The 20,177-nt window shown below is 35.7% G+C and overlaps 4 protein-coding genes and 1 long non-coding RNA gene across 8 annotated transcripts; 1 reads left to right on the top strand and 4 right to left on the bottom strand.

The window, feature by feature from the left end:
- Window positions 1–5,033: 5,033 nt before the first annotated feature.
- Window positions 5,034–8,193, top strand: LOC104739879 (NAC domain-containing protein 7-like). Of its 2 annotated transcripts, XM_087486431.1 has the most exons (5): window positions 5,034–5,532; window positions 6,474–6,660; window positions 6,770–7,041; window positions 7,178–7,462; window positions 7,622–8,193. In XM_087486431.1, the coding sequence occupies exons 2-5, from the start codon at window positions 6,501–6,503 to the stop codon at window positions 7,931–7,933; spliced, it is 1,029 nt and encodes a 342-aa protein (XP_087342557.1). In that variant the 5' UTR covers window positions 5,034–5,532; window positions 6,474–6,500; the 3' UTR covers window positions 7,934–8,193. The 2 variants fall into 2 exon arrangements, with proteins under 2 accessions (XP_087342557.1, XP_087342556.1); XM_087486430.1 differs by having other exon boundaries at window positions 5,113–5,532; window positions 7,178–8,193.
- LOC147927854 (uncharacterized) lies at window positions 7,464–8,669 on the bottom strand. The gene is made up of 2 exons (XR_015580861.1): window positions 8,509–8,669; window positions 7,464–7,795 (listed from the first exon to the last, which is right to left on the bottom strand). It is a non-coding gene; the product is annotated as an uncharacterized LOC147927854 (long non-coding RNA).
- A 1,134-nt stretch (window positions 8,670–9,803) lies between these two features.
- Window positions 9,804–12,465, bottom strand: LOC104739878 (thylakoid lumenal protein TL20.3, chloroplastic). 2 transcript variants are annotated; one of them, XM_010460351.3, is made up of 7 exons: window positions 11,760–12,465; window positions 11,465–11,653; window positions 11,347–11,376; window positions 11,035–11,141; window positions 10,480–10,514; window positions 10,245–10,373; window positions 9,804–10,148 (listed from the first exon to the last, which is right to left on the bottom strand). In XM_010460351.3, exons 1-7 carry the CDS (start codon window positions 11,924–11,926, stop codon window positions 9,957–9,959), a joined length of 849 nt encoding a protein of 282 aa, XP_010458653.2. In that variant the 5' UTR covers window positions 11,927–12,465; the 3' UTR covers window positions 9,804–9,956. The 2 variants fall into 2 exon arrangements, with proteins under 2 accessions (XP_010458653.2, XP_010458652.2); XM_010460350.2 differs by having other exon boundaries at window positions 11,465–11,648.
- LOC104739877 (uncharacterized) lies at window positions 12,180–13,444 on the bottom strand. Its single transcript, XM_010460349.3, has 5 exons — window positions 13,112–13,444; window positions 12,857–13,029; window positions 12,701–12,769; window positions 12,545–12,596; window positions 12,180–12,465 (listed from the first exon to the last, which is right to left on the bottom strand). Exons 1-5 carry the CDS (start codon window positions 13,379–13,381, stop codon window positions 12,316–12,318), a joined length of 714 nt encoding a protein of 237 aa, XP_010458651.1. The 5' UTR covers window positions 13,382–13,444; the 3' UTR covers window positions 12,180–12,315.
- Window positions 13,445–13,496: 52 nt separating this feature from the next.
- On the bottom strand, window positions 13,497–17,652 carry LOC104739876 (acid beta-fructofuranosidase 4, vacuolar-like). 2 transcript variants are annotated; one of them, XM_087486428.1, is made up of 6 exons: window positions 16,970–17,652; window positions 15,614–15,858; window positions 14,737–15,354; window positions 14,213–14,628; window positions 14,039–14,126; window positions 13,497–13,937 (listed from the first exon to the last, which is right to left on the bottom strand). In XM_087486428.1, the coding sequence occupies exons 1-6, from the start codon at window positions 17,382–17,384 to the stop codon at window positions 13,719–13,721; spliced, it is 2,001 nt and encodes a 666-aa protein (XP_087342554.1). In that variant the 5' UTR covers window positions 17,385–17,652; the 3' UTR covers window positions 13,497–13,718. The 2 variants fall into 2 exon arrangements, with proteins under 2 accessions (XP_087342554.1, XP_087342555.1); XM_087486429.1 differs by having other exon boundaries at window positions 16,612–17,477.
- Between the last annotated feature and the right edge of the window lie 2,525 nt (window positions 17,653–20,177).

Raw genomic sequence — 20,177 nt, 5'->3', positions numbered from 1 at the left:
TCAATTCTTCATCTTGTTCATTCAGCTCAATCTAGAGTTTGTTACGGTCTGTTAAAAAACAGTTCCGTTCCGTTCCAAAGTTTTAAATTTTCAGATATCTAATTGTCATTCATTCGGTTTACTGTTTCTACTCTTGAATTGGGCAAAAAAGTTTAAAATCAATCCAAAACTATTTAAAGGTCATTATTGGTTATGTTTGTTGAGTTAGTATTCGTCGAATTGGAGACCGTCACCCAGTAAATTTTCTTATTTAATGATTCATATGGCATGAAATAATTAGTCGTTTGGTGCATGGTATAGTGATTAAAGCCATGCATTCAAACTATTGTTACGTCTAATAATTAATGATAATTAGCTTACTAATTATTAGGAATTTTAGAAAAATTTGGGCAATTAGTTATTAGATTTTTTGTGCGTTTTTATTTATTTATTACATATATAAATTGTGCATGGTGGGGCTAAATGTTATTTACTGGGACAGAGTATACTTAAACAGAAATCTTCTATAAATTATTTAAACCACAATACACATATATATATATACTCAAATTTTCTTCTTTAAATACTAACAAACATTATTAATTTTGAGCCTCATAACAAAAACCAATTTTTTAAAAATAATTCACAATTAGGACACCATATTATTTGTTTGCATGCAAATATTTTGTATCTCTCAAATACACCTTTATAAACTCTATAGCACATCGGAGATTTTGGATCACTAGTTACACATACAATAGACAATAACGTAATTATTGATTACAAAATGTCATAATGGAATTACTTAATCCGGCCTCGTTTTGGCATGGCAATAACGCCATAATCGGTTCCATGGATCGATCTTTGATCTTTTTTTTTTTTTGTTCTTTCAAGATTTACACTTGATCCGATTTCAGGTCTGGGGCCATTACAGTCAGCTTGCATGCTAACAATTTTTTTGAATATATACATACATATGGAATTGGTCTGACCAGCCTCAACTCTATAAGAAAATTGGTCAAATACTCAAATATGTATGAATTGGATCTGATTCATCTGAAGTTGAGTTTTTTCTTTTTTCTTTAAAAACTAAAATAATCGGCTCAATCTAATTCCCTAAAAGTCTAAAACTAACGAGACCAATTTGACACACTGACCTTTGACTAGCTAGCTGTTCTGCCTGTACATCATCACTATTGGTAACTGTAATCAAACCAAACATTAATTAGGATGGTAGAATCTTTCACAAGTGTTTTCACATGTAACAAATTTTTCTCATGGGACAAGAAACTGACAAAAGGAACAAACTTTCCCACGTGGTTTAATTCTTAGGGCTTCTCGTAATGATTAGGGTTATGGGACAAGTTGTGAAGAAATATGTATTCTCATCAAATGGATTTACAACACGACTTCATGCGTAAATTCCCTCTAGAGCCCTAGAACTAAAGAAAGCCTTCGACTTGGACCGTTCATTTAGTTTCGATCATATACTATATATATATGTAAATATTAAAATATTTTCTTAGGCCTTAATTACTTAATGTGTCATGATGATCATTGTTGGTTCTAAGATAATACAGTATATTGTACCAGGCCGGAAAATTTTGGAAGGGAACTCAATTTTTTCTATTTTTATAAGAAAATGTATGCCACCTTGGCCCATGCGTATATAGGATAGTATAATTAGTTGTCTTCAAGGTTTTTATACACTCAATTGAAATTGTTAACATAAATCCAATTTTTATTAAAGAAAAATAAAACTATCAATTTTTGTATTCATGGAGATTCTTCTTCTAGAATCCCGAGTTATTATTTATACATAGTGGTAACTTGCAATTTCAGCAGGATCTATGTGAAAACTAAAAAGTATTATATCAACCATTTTGTGGGTGAATTGTAACGTATAATTTTGGATTCTACAAGTAAGGAAAATATTATTTTATTCTTTTTTTAATATCCGAAAAATGTTAGGTGGTCCAATGAGAGCTCACCATTCACCAATCCAATACTGATAATTACTATATTTAACAAAAGATTTGATTAATGAAACTGTCATTTATGCCTCAATTCCGACCATTATTTTCTAGTAATCAACTAGAGAACTAGAAATACTTTGTTTTTAGAACTGGTTGGTACTATGGCATGGCGAGAATGCAGATATTTTAACAGTCTTTTCTTATTACATACTCATGTAAGACGAGAATTTGTATTCAGAGTCATTCTAATATATACTTACTAACAAAAGCATCGTGTCCCACATCTTTATTTGATTGACCATGGTTTGTCATTTTGCAACCAACATTTTATAACAAAAAAAAAAAAAAAAAAACCAGAGTTCGAAGATCATAGAAAATATAAAACCACAGAAAATATATGGTTTTGCTTACATATCGAATATTAAATAACAAAAGTATAGAATACTAATAATAATTTAATCTCAATATCAAATAGGTAATGGACAAGAGGCGAAGTGGGACCCAAAACGACACTTTTGGGATCACGGTCTTTACTTTTGCTTCACTTCTATGCTTCGTTTCAACAACACACAAAAGCAAAAAAGAAAAATATTAAACGAAATCTATATCCAATTTCCTCTCTACTACTTTTTTCTTTTGTAATTCTTTATTGTAGTTTATGTATGTGTGATTTTTTAGACACCAAATCTTTGCCCTGAAGTCCCTAACATCAGCCGCATAACCATCCGATTTTTGATGAACTTACCTAAACACAAACTATACCTATATTCTAAATATAACTTACCTAATATGTATGTTAAAAACATTATCCTGTTAGTTGGTTAGTTAATTAGTTAAATGATTACACGATATTGATATAATAGGGGTCGGGAAAAAAACTGATATAGTTAATAGGGAAATCATTTTTGTTTGTTATATTTATCATCGTTTCAAATATATATATGAATGTAATGTGACGATGGTTGGAAAATATTTTGGCATCTGGCCTTTTCGATAATGGGATTAAAATCTTTAGAGAATGATCAGAATCAGACTTGCAACTTATATACATTACATTCACGGATTAGTGTTAGAACATACTAGAAGGAGTATATATATGCAAGAAAAATATGTTTGATAAGTCAGCAAATACAAAGTTTCGCATAAATTTTCTAAATCGGGACAGAGATCAAAAGTATTCAGATGTATACTGTTCAATTCACATATTGATAATAATCACATGCACATATATATATAGAAGTTTTTTAGTTGAAGCAAGTGATGATGGGTTAAAGTCACGGTTTTTTTTTTATGGTTTTTTCATGTGAGATATGAATTTCTTGATTTTTGTTGTTGTTGTTGTTGTTATTAACACTTTTACTATTATCTCTTCCTAGATTGCTAAACGTTTGAAATGATAAAAAACAAAACTATATATGAGTTAGTTATAAAAAACAAAAATAAAGTTTTGGAGTATACTCGACCAATTTATTCTGATAACTCGCGAAGAAGCAAAATTCGTTTGTGTTAGTTTAAAAAGAAAGAAGATCATCATATTTAAGTTACAGAATGACATTATTCACTGTAAGATCAAGTAAACAAAATTAAAAGCCAAATAAAAAACAAAAATAAAAAACAGAAAATAAAGAAGAGAACGGTATAACGGGATGGGGTCCATGTGACCAACCGGCCTGCCAACAGCAAAATCATCGATGGCTCACTCCACGCCGGACCACCTCCCGCCACGTAATCACGTCATTCCTTTTTTTTTTTTTCCCTTTTTTCCATGTAAAATTTCATAAATAGAAATATCTTATGCTACCTACACATACATACATACATACAACGCGTTTGCTTTTAACATTTCAGGCTGTGTATAAAAAACTTTGTTTTCAGTTTTTTTTTTCTCTGAATATTCTCACACACTACTCTAAAAGATCTTTGAAGAATTCATTTAACACTAACTTTTCGTTGCATGCAATCTCTTTTTTTGTTACTTCAAACTTTACATAGCAACTTGTAACTTCTCTGGATCATTAGTTGGATTTAGGTGTAAATGTGTAATATACATCATTATGCGTATTTTGGCTCCTTTTTATACATATTGTTTTAGCAGTATATATTGGCAACTAGGCTTCATGTTATGACAAACTTATTATCTTTGGATTGAAAAAGGTAATCAATGACCAAAAACTTTGATTTAAAAAGTTCACGGTAAGACTTTAGATGATAATTTATTAAAAAAATTTATATGCTCAAAATAGTTAAGTAGTTTAATAAGATGAATCTTTTTATCTAGTCCATTCGACCAAAAAGGAAGTGGGTATCTGTCTATGGTTACTTTTGAAGTTCCCAAACGATGAAAACTATTCACATATGTAATAATGTATATAGACAGTAATAATTACTTTCAAAAATATCTTATATATATAAACTTGTTTTGCAGGTTATTCTTCAAGAAGATACATACACTTTCCTTATATTTTTGGTATGTCTCCACATTTTTCGTTTCATCAGAATGATTATGTGAATGCAAGGATGTATATACTGTATATTTTTTTTCTATTTCAATATTAACATAAACAATTTTATTTCATACACACAATAAAAAAAAATTGAGAGCAAAAAAATGAAAACCAAGTAATTCACTTTATTGGTGGGGTTACACTGTTTGTTGTGAATGTATTAAACTCATATGAAGTACTGAAAACTTATAACTATATTATCCTCAACTTTAATATTATATATCTCTCGATAATATGATAGTGTTGTGTGTGTCTATCAACAAAGTTTTTCTCCCAAAAACCTACCATCAAACCAGCAATATCGTTGGGAATTCTAGCTAGTTGAGTTACTTTTAGTAAGGATATTTGACATCCTTTAGCAATTAGCACAAAAAAGAAGTCCAAAATAAAACCAACAAATTAACCTTAATGCGAGGACAAAAAAAGAAGGACCTTAATGTTGATGATCAAGCATATCCATCAAGAGCTGGTGGGTGGTAATGGATGTTGCCACCTCTCTCTGTCTCTCTCTAAATCTTACTTGACTTCTTTATCCTCCTCTCTCTTCTCCCCCCCCCCCCCCCCCGAAGCTTTTGCAACAAATAAAGTCTTTCCCTCTCTCTCTCTAGGTTCAAAAGGACTCAGAAGAGAGAGAGATGTTATGATTGAAAGGGAAAGAAAGAGAGAGAGAGAGAAAGTAAAATATAATAGATTATTAGGACACGATTGTCATCTTTTGATTTGTGTCTTGTGTGCTCCCTCTTTCTTTTCTTCCTCGATTGATCTTCTTTATATAACCCTACTCTCTTTCTCTTTTCCCATTCTTTCTATCATTCCCTCTCTCTCTCTCTCTCTCTCTCTCTCTCTCGGGATCTGACCTCTTTCCAGTAACCTATTCCCGAGGAGCACTGTCAAATCTTGATCCAGTCTTTGGTCTTTCAAGGATCTCTCTTTCTCTCTCTAGTCTTGTGGTGAAAGTGTCAATTCAAACTCTTCTGATAACAAGCACGAGAGGATCATACAATAGCCGAAACATAAAGCTTTGTTAGAAGCTGTTCAAAAAGTTTCAGCTGGATCATCTAGAATTTCTTCAGGTAAACCCTAATTTTATGTCAACTTTTTATTGAATCTCCGATCGTCCCCTTTACAAATAATTTTGGGTGTTTTTTCTTATTTAGGTAAAAGTTTTTGCTTTAAGATCATCCTTGATCATCATCTTCATTAATCACCTTGATCATCATCATAATCATAATCATCATCATCTCATCATACTCATCAATGTTGCTGATATTACAAGCAAAGCAAAATATTATGTAAAAACCTAAATATTAATTTAATAAATAAACAAATAAGTAGATCGAGTTGGAGTTTTTTGGCTGAGATAATTAGAAGGTTTATTAAAATTCTATATATTAATCTAAAAGATGAATCTCTTGAGATGGATAATCATTTCTAAGAGATTGTTCTTCTCTTCTTCTTCTGATAATTACTTGTTGGTTACTTTTTTTTTGGACAAACACTTGTTGGTTACTTATATGGGGGAAAAAATCCAATACATGTTGTTATACAAGTGAAGCAATAAATAAGCAGAAATTAAAGTTGATTAATCTAGTAATGTTTGTAATTCATGCATCTAATATAACAACTTAACTATCATCATATATACTTTTTATTAAAAATTGTTCCGATAATTAATTTACTGGTTTCAGTTTTGGAAATTTCAATTCTATACCATGAATCTAAATTATTCTTACAGAAACTAATTGGTCTTCACATATTTAGATAGTTAGATGTAACAAAAACTATTTCTTGTAACAAATAAATGGATAATGTACAATAGTTCTGTCGGTTTTTATTAACTAGCTATAAGATGATTAGATGCGTAGTTAATCATATGTATATGTTGAAATAAACCAACACAGATAAATCACATTACGTAATAAATGTAACTAGCTATAACATATTCTTTTCTTCTTCTTTTTGACGTCAAGCGCTGTAACATTTATCTTATGTTCGTAAATTCATGAATTTATAGGTTATCATCGACCAAGAAGACTAAAAGATGAACTCATTTTCCCACGTTCCTCCGGGATTTAGATTTCACCCAACTGACGAAGAACTTGTAGACTACTACCTGAGGAAAAAAGTCGCATCAAAGAGAATAGAAATCGATTTCATAAAAGACATTGATCTTTACAAGATTGAGCCATGGGATCTTCAAGGTTTTCTCAATCCCATCATCTTTATCCTTTGATCCTTAAATTCACGTTCTCAATTAATTAAGGAAAGTTTTTTAAAAGTGATTTATAATTCTTTTGTGGAAATATATAGAGTTATGCAAAATTGGGCATGAAGAGCAGAGTGATTGGTACTTCTTTAGCCATAAAGACAAGAAGTATCCCACAGGGACTCGAACCAATAGAGCGACAAAAGCAGGGTTTTGGAAAGCCACGGGAAGAGATAAGGCTATATATTTGAGGCATAGTCTTATTGGTATGAGGAAAACACTTGTGTTTTACAAGGGAAGAGCCCCGAATGGACAAAAGTCCGATTGGATCATGCACGAATACCGCTTAGAAACCGATGAAAACGGAACTCCTCAGGTATTTATATATCAACCCTAAAATGTAACTTCTCTTTACAATTTATTTGGATCATACGCTAAACAATAATCTCAAACTATATATCATCTCCTAAAACTAATATAAGTGATCTCATTATATGATATTTGGGGTGTAGGAAGAAGGATGGGTTGTGTGTAGGGTTTTCAAGAAGAGACTGGCTGCAGTTAGACGAATGGGAGACTACGACTCATCGCCTTCACATTGGTACGACGATCGACTTTCTTTTATGGCCTCCGAGCTTGAGACGAATGGTCAACGACGGATTCTCCCCAATCATCATCATCAGCAACAGCACGAACACCAACAGCATATGCCATATGGACTCAATGCATCTGCCTACGCTCTCAACAACCCTAGCTTGCAATGCAAGCAAGAGATAGAACTACACTACAACCACATGGTACAACAAAATCATCTTCTTGGTGAATCTCATTTATCATTCTTCCAACTTCCTCAGCTAGAAAGTCCTAAGATTCAACAAGATAACAGTAATTGCAACTCTCTTCCTTACGGAACAAGCAACACCAATAATAACTCGAGCCATAATGCTAATTTGCAGCAATCAAATATCGCGCATGAAGAACAACTAAATCAAGGGGATCAGAGCTTCAGCTCTCTATACATGAACAACGACAACGAGCAAGTGATGGACCAAGTCACTGACTGGAGAGTTCTCGATAAATTTGTTGCTTCTCAGCTCAGCAACGAGGAGGCCGCCACTGCCTCTGCTTCTCTACAGAACAATGCCAAGGAAACAAGCAATGCTGAGTACCAAGTTGATGAAGAAAAAGATCCAAAAAGGGTTTCAGACATGGGAGAAGAATATGCAGCTTCTACTTCTTCTAGTTGTCAGATTGATCTATGGAAGTGAGCAGACAGAATATTATCTCATATAAATGCATATAAATATATATAATATACGTACACACGAACACAGTACTAATCAAGTGTAGATGATGATGGTACAGATTTATGTTTGACTTGATTTTCAATTACTACATTATTGAACTGATGTTATATGCATATAGACATTGCGTATCTATGCATGTACTCAATATGATTAACCATATGTAAACTCTAATCTAAATGTAACTTCAATATTTTTTTAATAATAATTGTCTCTTCCCACTATTTTAGTATTTAGATAATCTTCTAGCGAAATATACTCAAACACTAACAAAAAAACCTCAAATTTATCTATCACACATTCTCTCTGTAATATATCCACATCTCAATTTGTTATTTTAGATGTGTTCACTTTTTAATATAACAAATTTCAGACACTTGAATTTCATATTTCTGGACAACTATGCATGAATTATGTACTTAATATATATGTACAATAGTAAAATACACACAATCTACAAAGGTCATAAGCATATATAGCAAATTCAGAAAGAAAGAAAAAAATATACTAATAAAAAGTTGGGCTAGCTAGCGACTTACCGGAGTTGTGTTCTTGAAAATAACTACTTTAAGGAAGCTTGAAGAATATGTACAGCCATAAATAGTGAAAACGAAAGAAGGAGAAGAATGTGGCCTTGAAGGACATTCATAATTTTTAATGACATGTATGTTGGCTCGAGTCAAGATTATGTTATATAGAGACAAGCAGTGGAAAAAGAAAGAATAACCTTTTTTTTCTTTCTTTCATCTGGTCACAAGAAAGAAGAAGCTAAAGCATGTACTCTCTCATGAAGAATTTTGTAATTATTATGTTTGATTCAAGGTCGGCACAAAAAGAAACCGTAGATTATAATTTACTTGGATGGGAAACTTATTTTTTAATAAAATTACTGCATCCAATATAATTTGTAATTAAAGATTAAAACATGAATTAACTTAGACGACTAAATTCTATTAATCGATCACCAACACAATGCCACAACTGATTCATCATAATTATGGTTGTCTTATACTATGTTGCATACAGTATATACATAGGACCAAATTAGTTTTTTTTTAAAACCAGTTTGAACTTGTACATTTAACGTATTCAAACCTTTGTACAGTTAAACGAAGTATATATCTCCATCAACAACTAAACACTCCATCGCTATTCGACAAGATATTTAACCAATGGCGCGACAAATATTACTTCATTTTTTTTTATCGAATATTAGGTTTTTTTAAGAAAACAACCCTTTTTTTTTCAATTAGAAAAATATGATCGAAAATATTCCGCATTTAATTTGGTACAAGGAACATAATGATTTGGGCGTGCTCTTTGGGGTTGACAAACACGGTCCAGAGAAGTTTGGATACTGGCCACAATTTATTTTTATTGCCGGCGAATATTATAAACAAAAACTAACAATTATCAATTCCTAAGAGTTAGATTAATCACTAATACTTGTCGATACCCCGACCTTGAATCCTGAGTAACAAACAATAGGGAGCGAAGGAGCATAATAGACAATAGCATGTGACGTATCATCATTAGTGTATATCTACCTTTTCATATAAGCCAGAAATCCCAAGACCGTATTATCTTTTGACACACTAATGATTATTTAATTAATTTTGGAGTAATTATTTTATTCAATTGCTAAGCTTGTGCTAAGTGCTAACCATTTGGAAGAATACTATTGAACAAATTATGTAGTACTAAAAGTAATCAGTTATTTTAAAATACTGATCTGACAAAGTGCTAGGGGACAACCTAGGTAGAGACATTCACCGGTTAAACAGGCTTTTTTTTTTTATATCTTTTGTCTTACGAGACAAAACTGATCATTATCTTCAGTGTAATCTTTCAAGTTCTTTTTTCTTTCTTTCCAGTCATTTACAATTCAATACTCCTATTAACATACGTTGCACAACATATAAAGATACAAATGCTATATATGCATTGTAAAGTACACATGAGCTATATAAGTTATAACATATTGAAACTACTTGGCATCACAGAGTCCGGTCTTTTCATCGCAGAATCCATCACGGCCGAGCAGACGTTGAGGTGGTGCACTGAGAAGAGGAGAAGAAGGCGAGCCATATGCATTCCTCCGGCTATTCCCGCAGCCAAGACTCTTCCTCGTGTCCACTCCGGTCAATGGGTTTGTCCCGTTTGCGTATTTACACAGAGCCTTCACATAAAGATGAAAACAATTTGTCAATGGCTTTCTCAGCTTTTGATAGTGGAAGTGATGGATAAATGCAATGGTGTTGAGAAACAAAGCTACCTGTTTCTGAAGAAGATCAATCACAGCGTCACTAAAATCCGCACCTTCGATTTTGGCACCACCAAGGTCGCTCCTGGTTAGCACCGATCGGACCAGCACAGCATTTGTCAGATTGGCTTCATTTAGCACCTAACATCGCCAGAAAATAATCGAGCTTTAACCGAAAGATAAAGGCCTCATATAGTCATATGCTAGTATATGTTACAAAGCACGGTGTATAGTGTATGGTGTTTACCATGCGGTCCATCAATGTATCACTCAAATCAGCACCTGCCAAATTCACAGCTTTCATAAATACAAAACCATATTAAGATTAAGGTACACGAGAAGAGTTATTGTGAATGAAATTTCCCCTCAAAATATAAATCCTTTCAAGAGAAGATTTCTTGGCTTAACTAGTTTAGAACTTGCCAGATTTTCGTTGGACAAAGGTGGAATCAAATCCAAGTACTCAATTCTCAGATTTCTAAAACTAATTCACTTCTAGCTTTGAAAACTCTGGCATTGAATCTAAAGAGTTGAAGATAGACATCTCCAGGGTCCTAATTGCTCCAAATGGTTCCAAGGATGTAACACATAGAGTAACTGTTACCGGACTAGAAACTATCTCAAATTACTTGTGGACGCAAAGGAAATTGAGAATCAAGGAAGTTTAGTAAAAGGGTACATGAGAAGAATCGATTATGATGATTTGTGGAAGTTGTTCTCTTTCATAATTTTCTAATGCAATAAATCCACCATCATTGCAAAGAGAAGATAAGTGATAGCACAGTTGAGAGAGACTACTAACCTGAGAAGTTTGCTTTGTATGCAACTGCTTTCTCAAGATAAGCACCATTGAAGGTCGAACCACTGAAATCAGACTCTCTCATGTCTGCAGAAGTGAAGTTGGCTCTTCTGCAATAATCAATTAAGCCACTTCACACAATTAGAACAAAAATCTTGCTTCTTCAAATTGATGGTTTGTTTATTCAAGATTTCATTTAGTTAAAAATTAAGCAAAACACATAACTTCTAACTTCCTAAAGCTCAAAGCTTTGAACTTCTTTTTTTTTATGTTGATTCCAATTCTCCATTCACCAACCAAAGTCAAAAACTTTACCTGAAATTTTCATTGGAGTGAACTGTTTTGCTGCAAAACAAACAGTGCTCATCTCAGCGACCTTTTCACCATCAAAATGACCAACGAACTTCTTAAGACAAGGAACAGAATATGATACCTGAGATCAGCAGAACCGTACTGAGCAGCCGAACCAATCCCGAACTCGCCACGTGTATCGGCCTCGAACTTGTTAAGCTCTGCCATAGCCGGCAGGCCAGAGCTTGAGGCGATAACCGCAGCCGCCATTGCTGCAGATAAGATCCTCTTCCACGTGTTTGATTCTTCTGCGCTGGAACAACAACCTTCCCTTTTCGGAAGAACAGTATTAAGTTTCTGAGAATCCGAAAATTGAGAAAACAAGAAAAGACATTGAGACTCTACGTTTGCTAGTGGGGAAGTATTCGAGTCCTCACCTAGTCGTGTTTGATGAATCTCTGATTTCTGAGTTTGAACGAGCATTTAGCTGTAGACGTCTCAATGGGTATCTCTGAAAATGGTAAGGAGATCTTGAGACAGAAGACGAGGATCTTGAAATGTCAAGTGACTTCATAGGTAGAGGAGAGAGTGAAGAGAAAGCCATTGTTAAAGGTCTAAACTTTTGCAAAGAGCAGAACTCGAAATGTTTACATTCAACTTTGTGGAAGATGAGATGAATCTGGCACGTGTGACTGATATTTCCAACTTTATCCACTTTGCTTGGGCAAGGTGTGCACACGTAGGTCAGTTTTGCTCTCCTGATTTGTTCTTGACTTCTTGGTTTCAAAACTTCCCAAGTCTTGCATACAATTTCACTTAACTCAGTTCTGCCTTGTGAAACACAACACAAAAGCAGAGGAAACAACAAAAGACCGGATCTTTTAGTTTGACTTCAACAAAACTGTCAGCCATGTGGACTAACAAGGTCATACAGAATCGTTGTAATCCTATACTGATCATTAAAGTAGCAAGAGGTCCACAAAGCAAACTAGTTTAGAATGTGTAATACTCTTCGAGCTTGTCCGGATTAAAGTCAGGGTCTACAGATGCACCGTTCTTGATCTTCTCTTGAAGCTCTAAACTCTTGGGAAGTATAATCTCAGCTCCTAGACCTTGCGTAGAGAAATACCTCTCCAACAATATCTGTAACATAAGATTCAATCAGAACCATAGTAGTTACACGTTAATAACTCAATAGATCATCATGTTCTCATCGCCTTACCACAGCAGCGTATGCATCTGATCTGCTCTGTCTCTCACTCTTGCCGAGTCCCCTGGAAATCCGAATATAGAATGTTCAAACAACAATACACACACAAAAGTTCAATCCTTTAGGAGACACTAACACTAAAGCCAAAGAACAGAGAGAGAGACTAACATTACAATCATTCGGTCTGAAGCTTCTGATGTTGTCCCATGTTCATCAAATACATAAACTCTCCAACCCCTGACCAAAAAAGCAAAGAAATTTCGAATTTTTATTATATTACCTTGATATAAACACAATCTTAAGTGTGTGAGTGTGCTTCATCACCTCTCAGCGGCTTGAACAGCAAGACGTCCAGCAACAGAACGGATTTTGTTAGACTGTATCGTTTCTTTCCCATCAGAAGATCTCGGCAACCCAATTATGAATTCATCAACCTCCTCTTCTTCTGCTATTTCCAATAACCTAGTCTCGAGCTTTTGCCCTCTCGACTTCAAAACCTAATCATATATATACCGAAGTCACATTCAATTCCATCAAACCGAAAAAAAAAACGAGAGCGAGAGAAGTTTCGAAGTTTACCGTGAGAGGTTTAACGGAGTAGCCTTTACTAATAGCGATCCCGGTTCGAGATAAACCTAAATCTACGCCGAGACTGAACCCACCTCTCCAGTTCTGGTCTTTTTTCCGAACGGCATTAGGAGGGATTTCGTCAATTGACGTCGTTGCCCTCAACGCTTGAGGATAATTACGGGTTCCAACGAGAGATAATCGATGAACGTGAGGGCGATTTACGTACTTTTGGGTTCTGAATGATATTGCTCTAGAGGAGAAATACTGAAGAGAACACATTGCAATGGTAAGAAGACGAACCAGTCTCAGACGATGATGAAGCCAAAAAGACTCTGTTCAAGAACACTCCGAGCGAAACCGAAGGTTTTATTTATCTTATTAAATAAAAATCTGATTAAAGAAAAATATGTATATATTTATTTCTCCAAAATTGGAAATTCGTTATAATGATGTTTCAGTGCTCTTTTTTCTTACATGATGAATGATAGATCAAATAAAAATATTAATAATTAAACAGCTAAATAAATTGAGAAGAGAACAAAAAGAAAAAAAAAACATTATTTATTACAGATAAATCTAAAAAATGAGGTTGGGGAAGGAGTAAAAAAATAATAAATCAGGTGCGGGTGAGAGCACGGACAGCTTCCTCAGAGTAAGGATGAATAAAAGCACTGTTCATTTGCCAGACTTTAAACGAGGCAGTAACAGTTGCATCAAGAGCGTTGTTGAACAAGAAGAGCTTCGCTGCTCCATAGATTGCTGTTGTTGGATATACTCTTGACGTTATACATGTTCTTCCACCTTGTCCGAATGCTTCCACTATTGAATGATCAACCTATTTAAATTTGAAGGAAAAAAAAACATATAAATTCAAGTCCATATTGTTTTGTGTTAATGAAAAAATAAGATATCAAAGTGTGGTTAAAATAAATTTACCAAAATTCTCATGGTTAGTTTCTCTCCTTTTAGGACTGGTACGACGCTACCGTATATTGGCTTGATGACATCGTTTGCAACAGATGACCTGTTGTCATAGTAAAATGTTGTTTTCATATATTATGGTTGGATATAAAAAGTTGTTGTAGTTTATGAAGAAAAATTGATATATACCTTGAGGTGTCTGTGCAGAAGAAAGTTTTGAGTTTTGAATCTTTTCCCTTAGCTATGTAGAAGTAAACTGGTGTTTGCTCGGACAAGCTCTCAGTGGCGAGAACAGAGAATCCGAATGGCCCTAACGCATTACGGACGGTGGAGCCAGCTCCGTTTTTCTCGCAGCTGAATTCCTCAGCCTCAGCCACCACTGAAGCGTCTCCGAAGAATTTGTCGAGAGACTCTTTCTTGATTTCGAATTCTGCTTCGATGTCGAGTTGAGTCGCGGTACCTACATCAACAGGTACCACAGACCCGGGACTGAGTTCGAGATCGAATTTCTTGCTGCTTAGTCTAAGAGATTTGATTTCTTCCACTGGCGATTGAACCAAGTTCTTCCCTGTCTTTGTGTCGAGGGCAACGGTTCTTGGAATACCCTGATCATCATTGTATCAACAAAAATATCAGAAACTTGGGTTACAAGCAGCTACTAGAAAAAAAAACCTAACTTTGACAACACATAATGTCAAGGAAACAAATCATACCTGAAGAGAAGACCAACCCTTTTGTACATCTGCAGCCTCACTATCAGATTCACCAATCCAACTCCACAAGATTCTTCTACCTTTGTTCTGGTCGTAAAACGTCTTTGAAGCATAGAATTTTCCGTAATCATATCTTAAACTGGAACTCATCCCGACATCGATAGTAGGATCATCCGGGATCCATGTTCCGTTAGATTCGAAATACGTGCCTACGGCATAATGGTCGAACCTGGTGTCGTCCATGCTAGCCTTCACGATGTGCTTCACATCGGGTCCGTTGACCGATGTGTCAAGCCCTTTCCTCGCGGTCTTAGATACCGGGTAAAAGTCAACGCACTCCCACATCCCTGTGTTGGGAACTCCGTGCAACAATGTGTCAAGTTTCTCGTATGTTTTAAAATCGGTAGTGTCGTACACAAGTGAAATTCCGGTCTTGTTGATCTTGGAACCAATGGTGATCCGCCATTTTCCTTCGGGTGTTTTCCACGCAGTCGTTGGGTCACGGAAGTCCTTGGGGAGGATACCGGGAGGAGGTACTAGAACCGGATTTCCAGGGAACTTGACCCATTTCAACAAAAGTGGGTCGTTGAGGTCCTCAGGGTAGGCAAGGTTTTGCACCTAAAAACATTATATGAAGATCATTGATTAGATCATTAAACCTAATTTACATGTTCTATATCTAACTAACATACCAAAAATCTGGCTATAAACGTATTAACTCTACTATTAGTCTAACTAATAAAAACAATTGACACTATCATATCACATCTTATGTTTATTACGAACATATTGATTCAGAAGTGTTTTTTTTTTTTTAATTTTGTTTCAACAATTTAAAATAATGAAATATAAGTTGGAACATTTTCGGGGTACATACCTGCACGGCTTTGTCGGTGGAACCGGTGTAGAGCATGACTATAGAGCCATCGGGGAGGATTGTGGCTGAGCCGGTCCACACACCATTGGAGTCGTACCATTGATCAGCAACCATAGCTAAGGGCAAATGGACCCAATGGATTAGGTCCCTAGACACGGCGTGACCCCAAACAATATCACCCCATACGGCTGCGTTTGGGTTGTATTGGTAGAAGAAATGGTACCATCCCTTGTAGAACAATGGACCTGTACACAATGTAAAACATTTAATTTAATTTTACTGGGGCTAAAACGAGAATAACTCAGAAATACTGGGGACTCTTAACAGTATATAAGAAAGTTTAAGGTACCAACTCGAAAGATAGCATAGTTTTGTATACATAACATACCCCACTGGCTTTATCCAATTTGAGACAGTATCCAAACTTTGCATTCACAAGGAGCCCACTTTATACTCAAGATTACTTTTCTATGGCAACCCATGATTTGTACATATCTTTTTAGCATGGGGTAAATCCCACGTGGGTTACTACAAACTGGCAAAATAGTGTTTTTAACTAAAATAAATTTGCAATTGGTTGTGAGGTAACTCTGTTCTGATTTTGTCTCCAAACATTTTTAACCTTTTTGGTTCTAAGGTACAACAAACTGGCAAAATAGAATCCAAACTAAATAATTCTACTATTAATTTTACAATTGGTTGTGAGGTAACTCTGTTCTGATTTTGTCTGTGAACTTTTTAGCTTTTTAGTCATTAAATAATACTATTATCTTTTCTTGACTGACATTAACATTTATTACAACGTGAATTGTGTGATATGTTGTTCTGTGATCTACTACTTTTTGTCGCTCCAATTATTTCTTATAAGTTTTTTTTTTTCATACTTAAGATTTAACATTAGAAAAAAACATATATATACCAAACTAACGGGATCTAAAAGAAATTCAATTTCTTAAAACATGAAAATTCAGAACAAAAAAAAAGGAAAGTAAACTTACCATTAGGATCTGCAGAAAGATAACAATCCCAAGTTTTCCATAGAGCAGCAACACCATATTGGATCAAGATAAACAAGAAAAAAAGCAAGAAAAATATTAGAGTTGTATAATTAAATGAATCAATCACTACTGCATAATTTAGATATAAGAATATGGGTTTAACATTATATCTCTCAGATTATGGAAAAACAAATAAACATGAAAAGGAAGAATGAATATTCTATGAATTTGTAACAAAATAAAAAGGAGTATATCGTTTAATTTCTTTCTTCTTTTGCTCAAATTAAACAAATAATTAAAATGAATAATTTATTATTATGCGTTTTTTTTGTTTAATTTAAAAAGAGAAATTGCGTACCGTTCATCCAGTTCTCCTCAGGCTGGAAATGAAACGCCGTTCGTTGCCACGACAACATACTGTTGTTCCATTCGAACGCCGGCGTGTTCCGACCACCGGAAAGTTTCCACAACCCTTCATTGCTTTTCTCCGACACACCAGCAAGACGTGCACGTGACGACGACGTCGTCTTCTCTGTTTCGTCGATCGCATTCGCAGCTTCGTTGGATCTAGATCCGTCTTGTGTGGCGATAAGAGCGACGTAGAAGGCTATGAGCAAAAGCCCGAATGAGACGGCGAGGAGACCTTTATATGGTCTTCTTCTCCGGGGATGTGTTTCCGGGTCGGATCTTGACCCGTCCGGTAATTTGGTGTACGGACATGATGGCTCTTCTTCTCTGGCGGAGATTGGCAAGAGAGCATCTGAGCTCGCCATTTTTTTTTTTTTTTTGGTTTCGTTTTCGAGTTTTTTCTTTTTTTCTTTTCTTGCTGAGATTTGATGACACGAGAAAGAGCAAATGTGTTTATTATATTTATAACACCGAGAAAATGTATATTTATAAATAATAAAAAAGTTGGATTTTATTATTTATGTTTTCCTGCTTCGCTGGAAGAGAGAGAACTGGGTACAAATGTCAAAAGCAAAAAGAGTTTGGTCTCCGAATTAGAACTGTAAAAACAAAACAAAAAAAAAGAGTTTGGTCTGCAAATTAGAACTGTTAACAAAAATAAAAAGAGAGTTTGGTCTGCAAATTAGAACTGTAATTTTCTATTTGTACTAACGCCGTATTATTTAGAATATTTCATTAATATAGTAAAAACTAAAAAAAAATATTTTTAATTTTATGTATTTGTGCTGTAGAATTTTTCACCATTCGTGTGCACAAAAAAAGAAGAAGATTCTTTTACGGATTAGATCAAGAACGTAAACTAGAAAAGTTTATTTTCATAAGGAAAGCAATTGTAATCGTCCTTATCGGCTTAATTAGTCTTTTGTTTGTTTGAATGGGGGATTAGTGTGACAATGATATTTACATTGGATTGTCCACGTCGTATCATACATATCCGTATATAGATTGTTTTCAGAATTTTTAGAATACCGACTTGGGTAGATGTAGTTCCTAATATGAATTTTCAGAATTTGTGCATTGCATATAATATCTGTAAGCTTGAATAGAGTTTGATGTCCTTGTAATCTTATTGACAAGAATATATATAGAGTACATAGCGTATTACACAGGATCGTATATGAGAATATTCACAATGACAGTAATGGGAAGAATATATTTTGCATATATTCATTAACACGCCCCCGCAGTCGAATCGGGAGGTTTCCGAACGTTGAGACTGGAGCGGAAGTCGATGAAGAGTGATATTGGGATCCTTTGGTGAAGATGTCTGCATATTGAAAACTGGTGGGAACATGAAGAACACGAATTTGACCAAGCGCGACACACTCCCAAACAAATGAATATCAATCTCGACTTTTTTCTTACGTTGATGCTTGACAGGATTAGACGATAAGTAAACGGCACTAATGTTGTCACAGTACACGATCGTAGCTTTAGGCAGGGGACATTTCATCTCAAAGAGGAGGTTGCGGAGCCAAGTTGCTTCAGACACAACGATCGCAACACCGCGGTACTCGGCCTCTGCACTTAAACGAGAAACAGTCACTTGGTGTTTAGATGACCAGAAGACAAGACTATCACCAAGAAAAATGCCATAACCAGATGTAGAATGACATGTGGATGGGCAACCAGCCCAATCAGCATCAGTATAGGCAGTTAGTTGAGTGATGGAGGATTTGAAAATTTGGAGGCCATGAGAGATGGTACCCTTGATGTAGCGGAGAATACGTTTGAGAGCTTGAAAATGAGGCTCCCTAGGGTCGTGCATAAATAGACATATCTGACAGCAAAGTCAATGTCAGGGCGAGTGAAGGTGAGATATTGGAGAGCACCTGCGAGACTGCGATACAACGTAGGGTCAGAGACAGGTGCACCATCGGGAGTGAGCTTAGACTTGGTGTCCACAGGAGTGGAGCAGGGATTGCAATATGTCATGTTAGCAGGATGAATGATATTGGCGGCGTAGTTTTGCTGTTGGAGAAGCAAACCGGATGCAGTTCGAGTGACCGAGATGCCAAGGAAATAATGGAGCCGCCCAAGATCAGTCATCTCAAATTCCTTGTGAAGAGCGGCGATGATGGAGCGAAACAAAGGCGAAGTAGAAAGGGTGAGGACAATGTCATCAACATAGAGCAGGATGTAAGTAGACTGGTTGTTGTGACAATAGATGAACAATGATGGATTCACTTACACTCTGAGTGAAACCAATCTTTTTGGCAAATACCGCAAAACGATTGTACCAAGCCCGGGGAGCTTGTTTTAACTCATAGAGAGAACGCCTGAGGAGACACACATGGTCATGATTCATTTTGTCAATGAAACCCAGAGGTTAGTGCATGCAGACCGTTTCATCAAGGTCGCCATTTAAAAACGCATTTTTTACGTCAAGTTGATGGAGAGGCCAATCCTTTGCAATAGCGACATGGAGAACAGACCGAATAGTGGCAGGCTTGACAACTGGGCTAAACGTCTCATCACAATTGACTCCAAGCTGTTGAGATCTGCCGTTTGCAACGAGACGTGCTTTGTACCGCACAAGCTGACCATCCACATTAAATTTATGCCTGAAAAGCCACATAGAACGCACAATATTAGTAGCAACTGGCCGCGGAACCAAGTCCCACATTCTCTTTTTAATAAGAGCGCTATGTTCATCTCCCATGGCACCATTCCAGTTAGGATCCTTAGCTGCTTGTACGTGTGTCAAAGGAAGGGGAGACACAACGGATGTGTGGAGACAAAGACGTTGTCGGGGCGTGACAATGCCGTTTTTGCTCCGAGTTACCATAGAATGCGTGGGTAATGTTGGAGGAGGCGGAGGAGGGGTCTCGTCAGCTGGAAGGGGAGGTGTAGGCGGTAAAACAGAGATAGGAGGGGGTGGAGAAATGATGTCGGGTTCAGAAGTTGGGGTCATGACTGGAGGTTGATGAAACAGAAATGTGTCTTCATCGAAATGAATGTGTCTCGAGAATATGATTCGGCGAGTGTTCAAATCGAAGCAACGGTATCCACGGTGATCAGTAGGATAGCCGAGGAAGACACATGCCATGGAGCGAGGGGCAAGTTTATGCTGAGATTGAGGAAAAAGATTAGGATAA

This window comes from Camelina sativa, chromosome 14 (assembly GCF_030686135.1).
Source record: "Camelina sativa cultivar CO46 ecotype springtype chromosome 14, ASM3068613v1".
NCBI classification, from domain to species: domain Eukaryota; kingdom Viridiplantae; phylum Streptophyta; class Magnoliopsida; order Brassicales; family Brassicaceae; genus Camelina; species Camelina sativa.
Note: the sequence above shows the minus strand (reverse complement) of the source record. Positions and strands in the feature narration are given on the sequence as shown.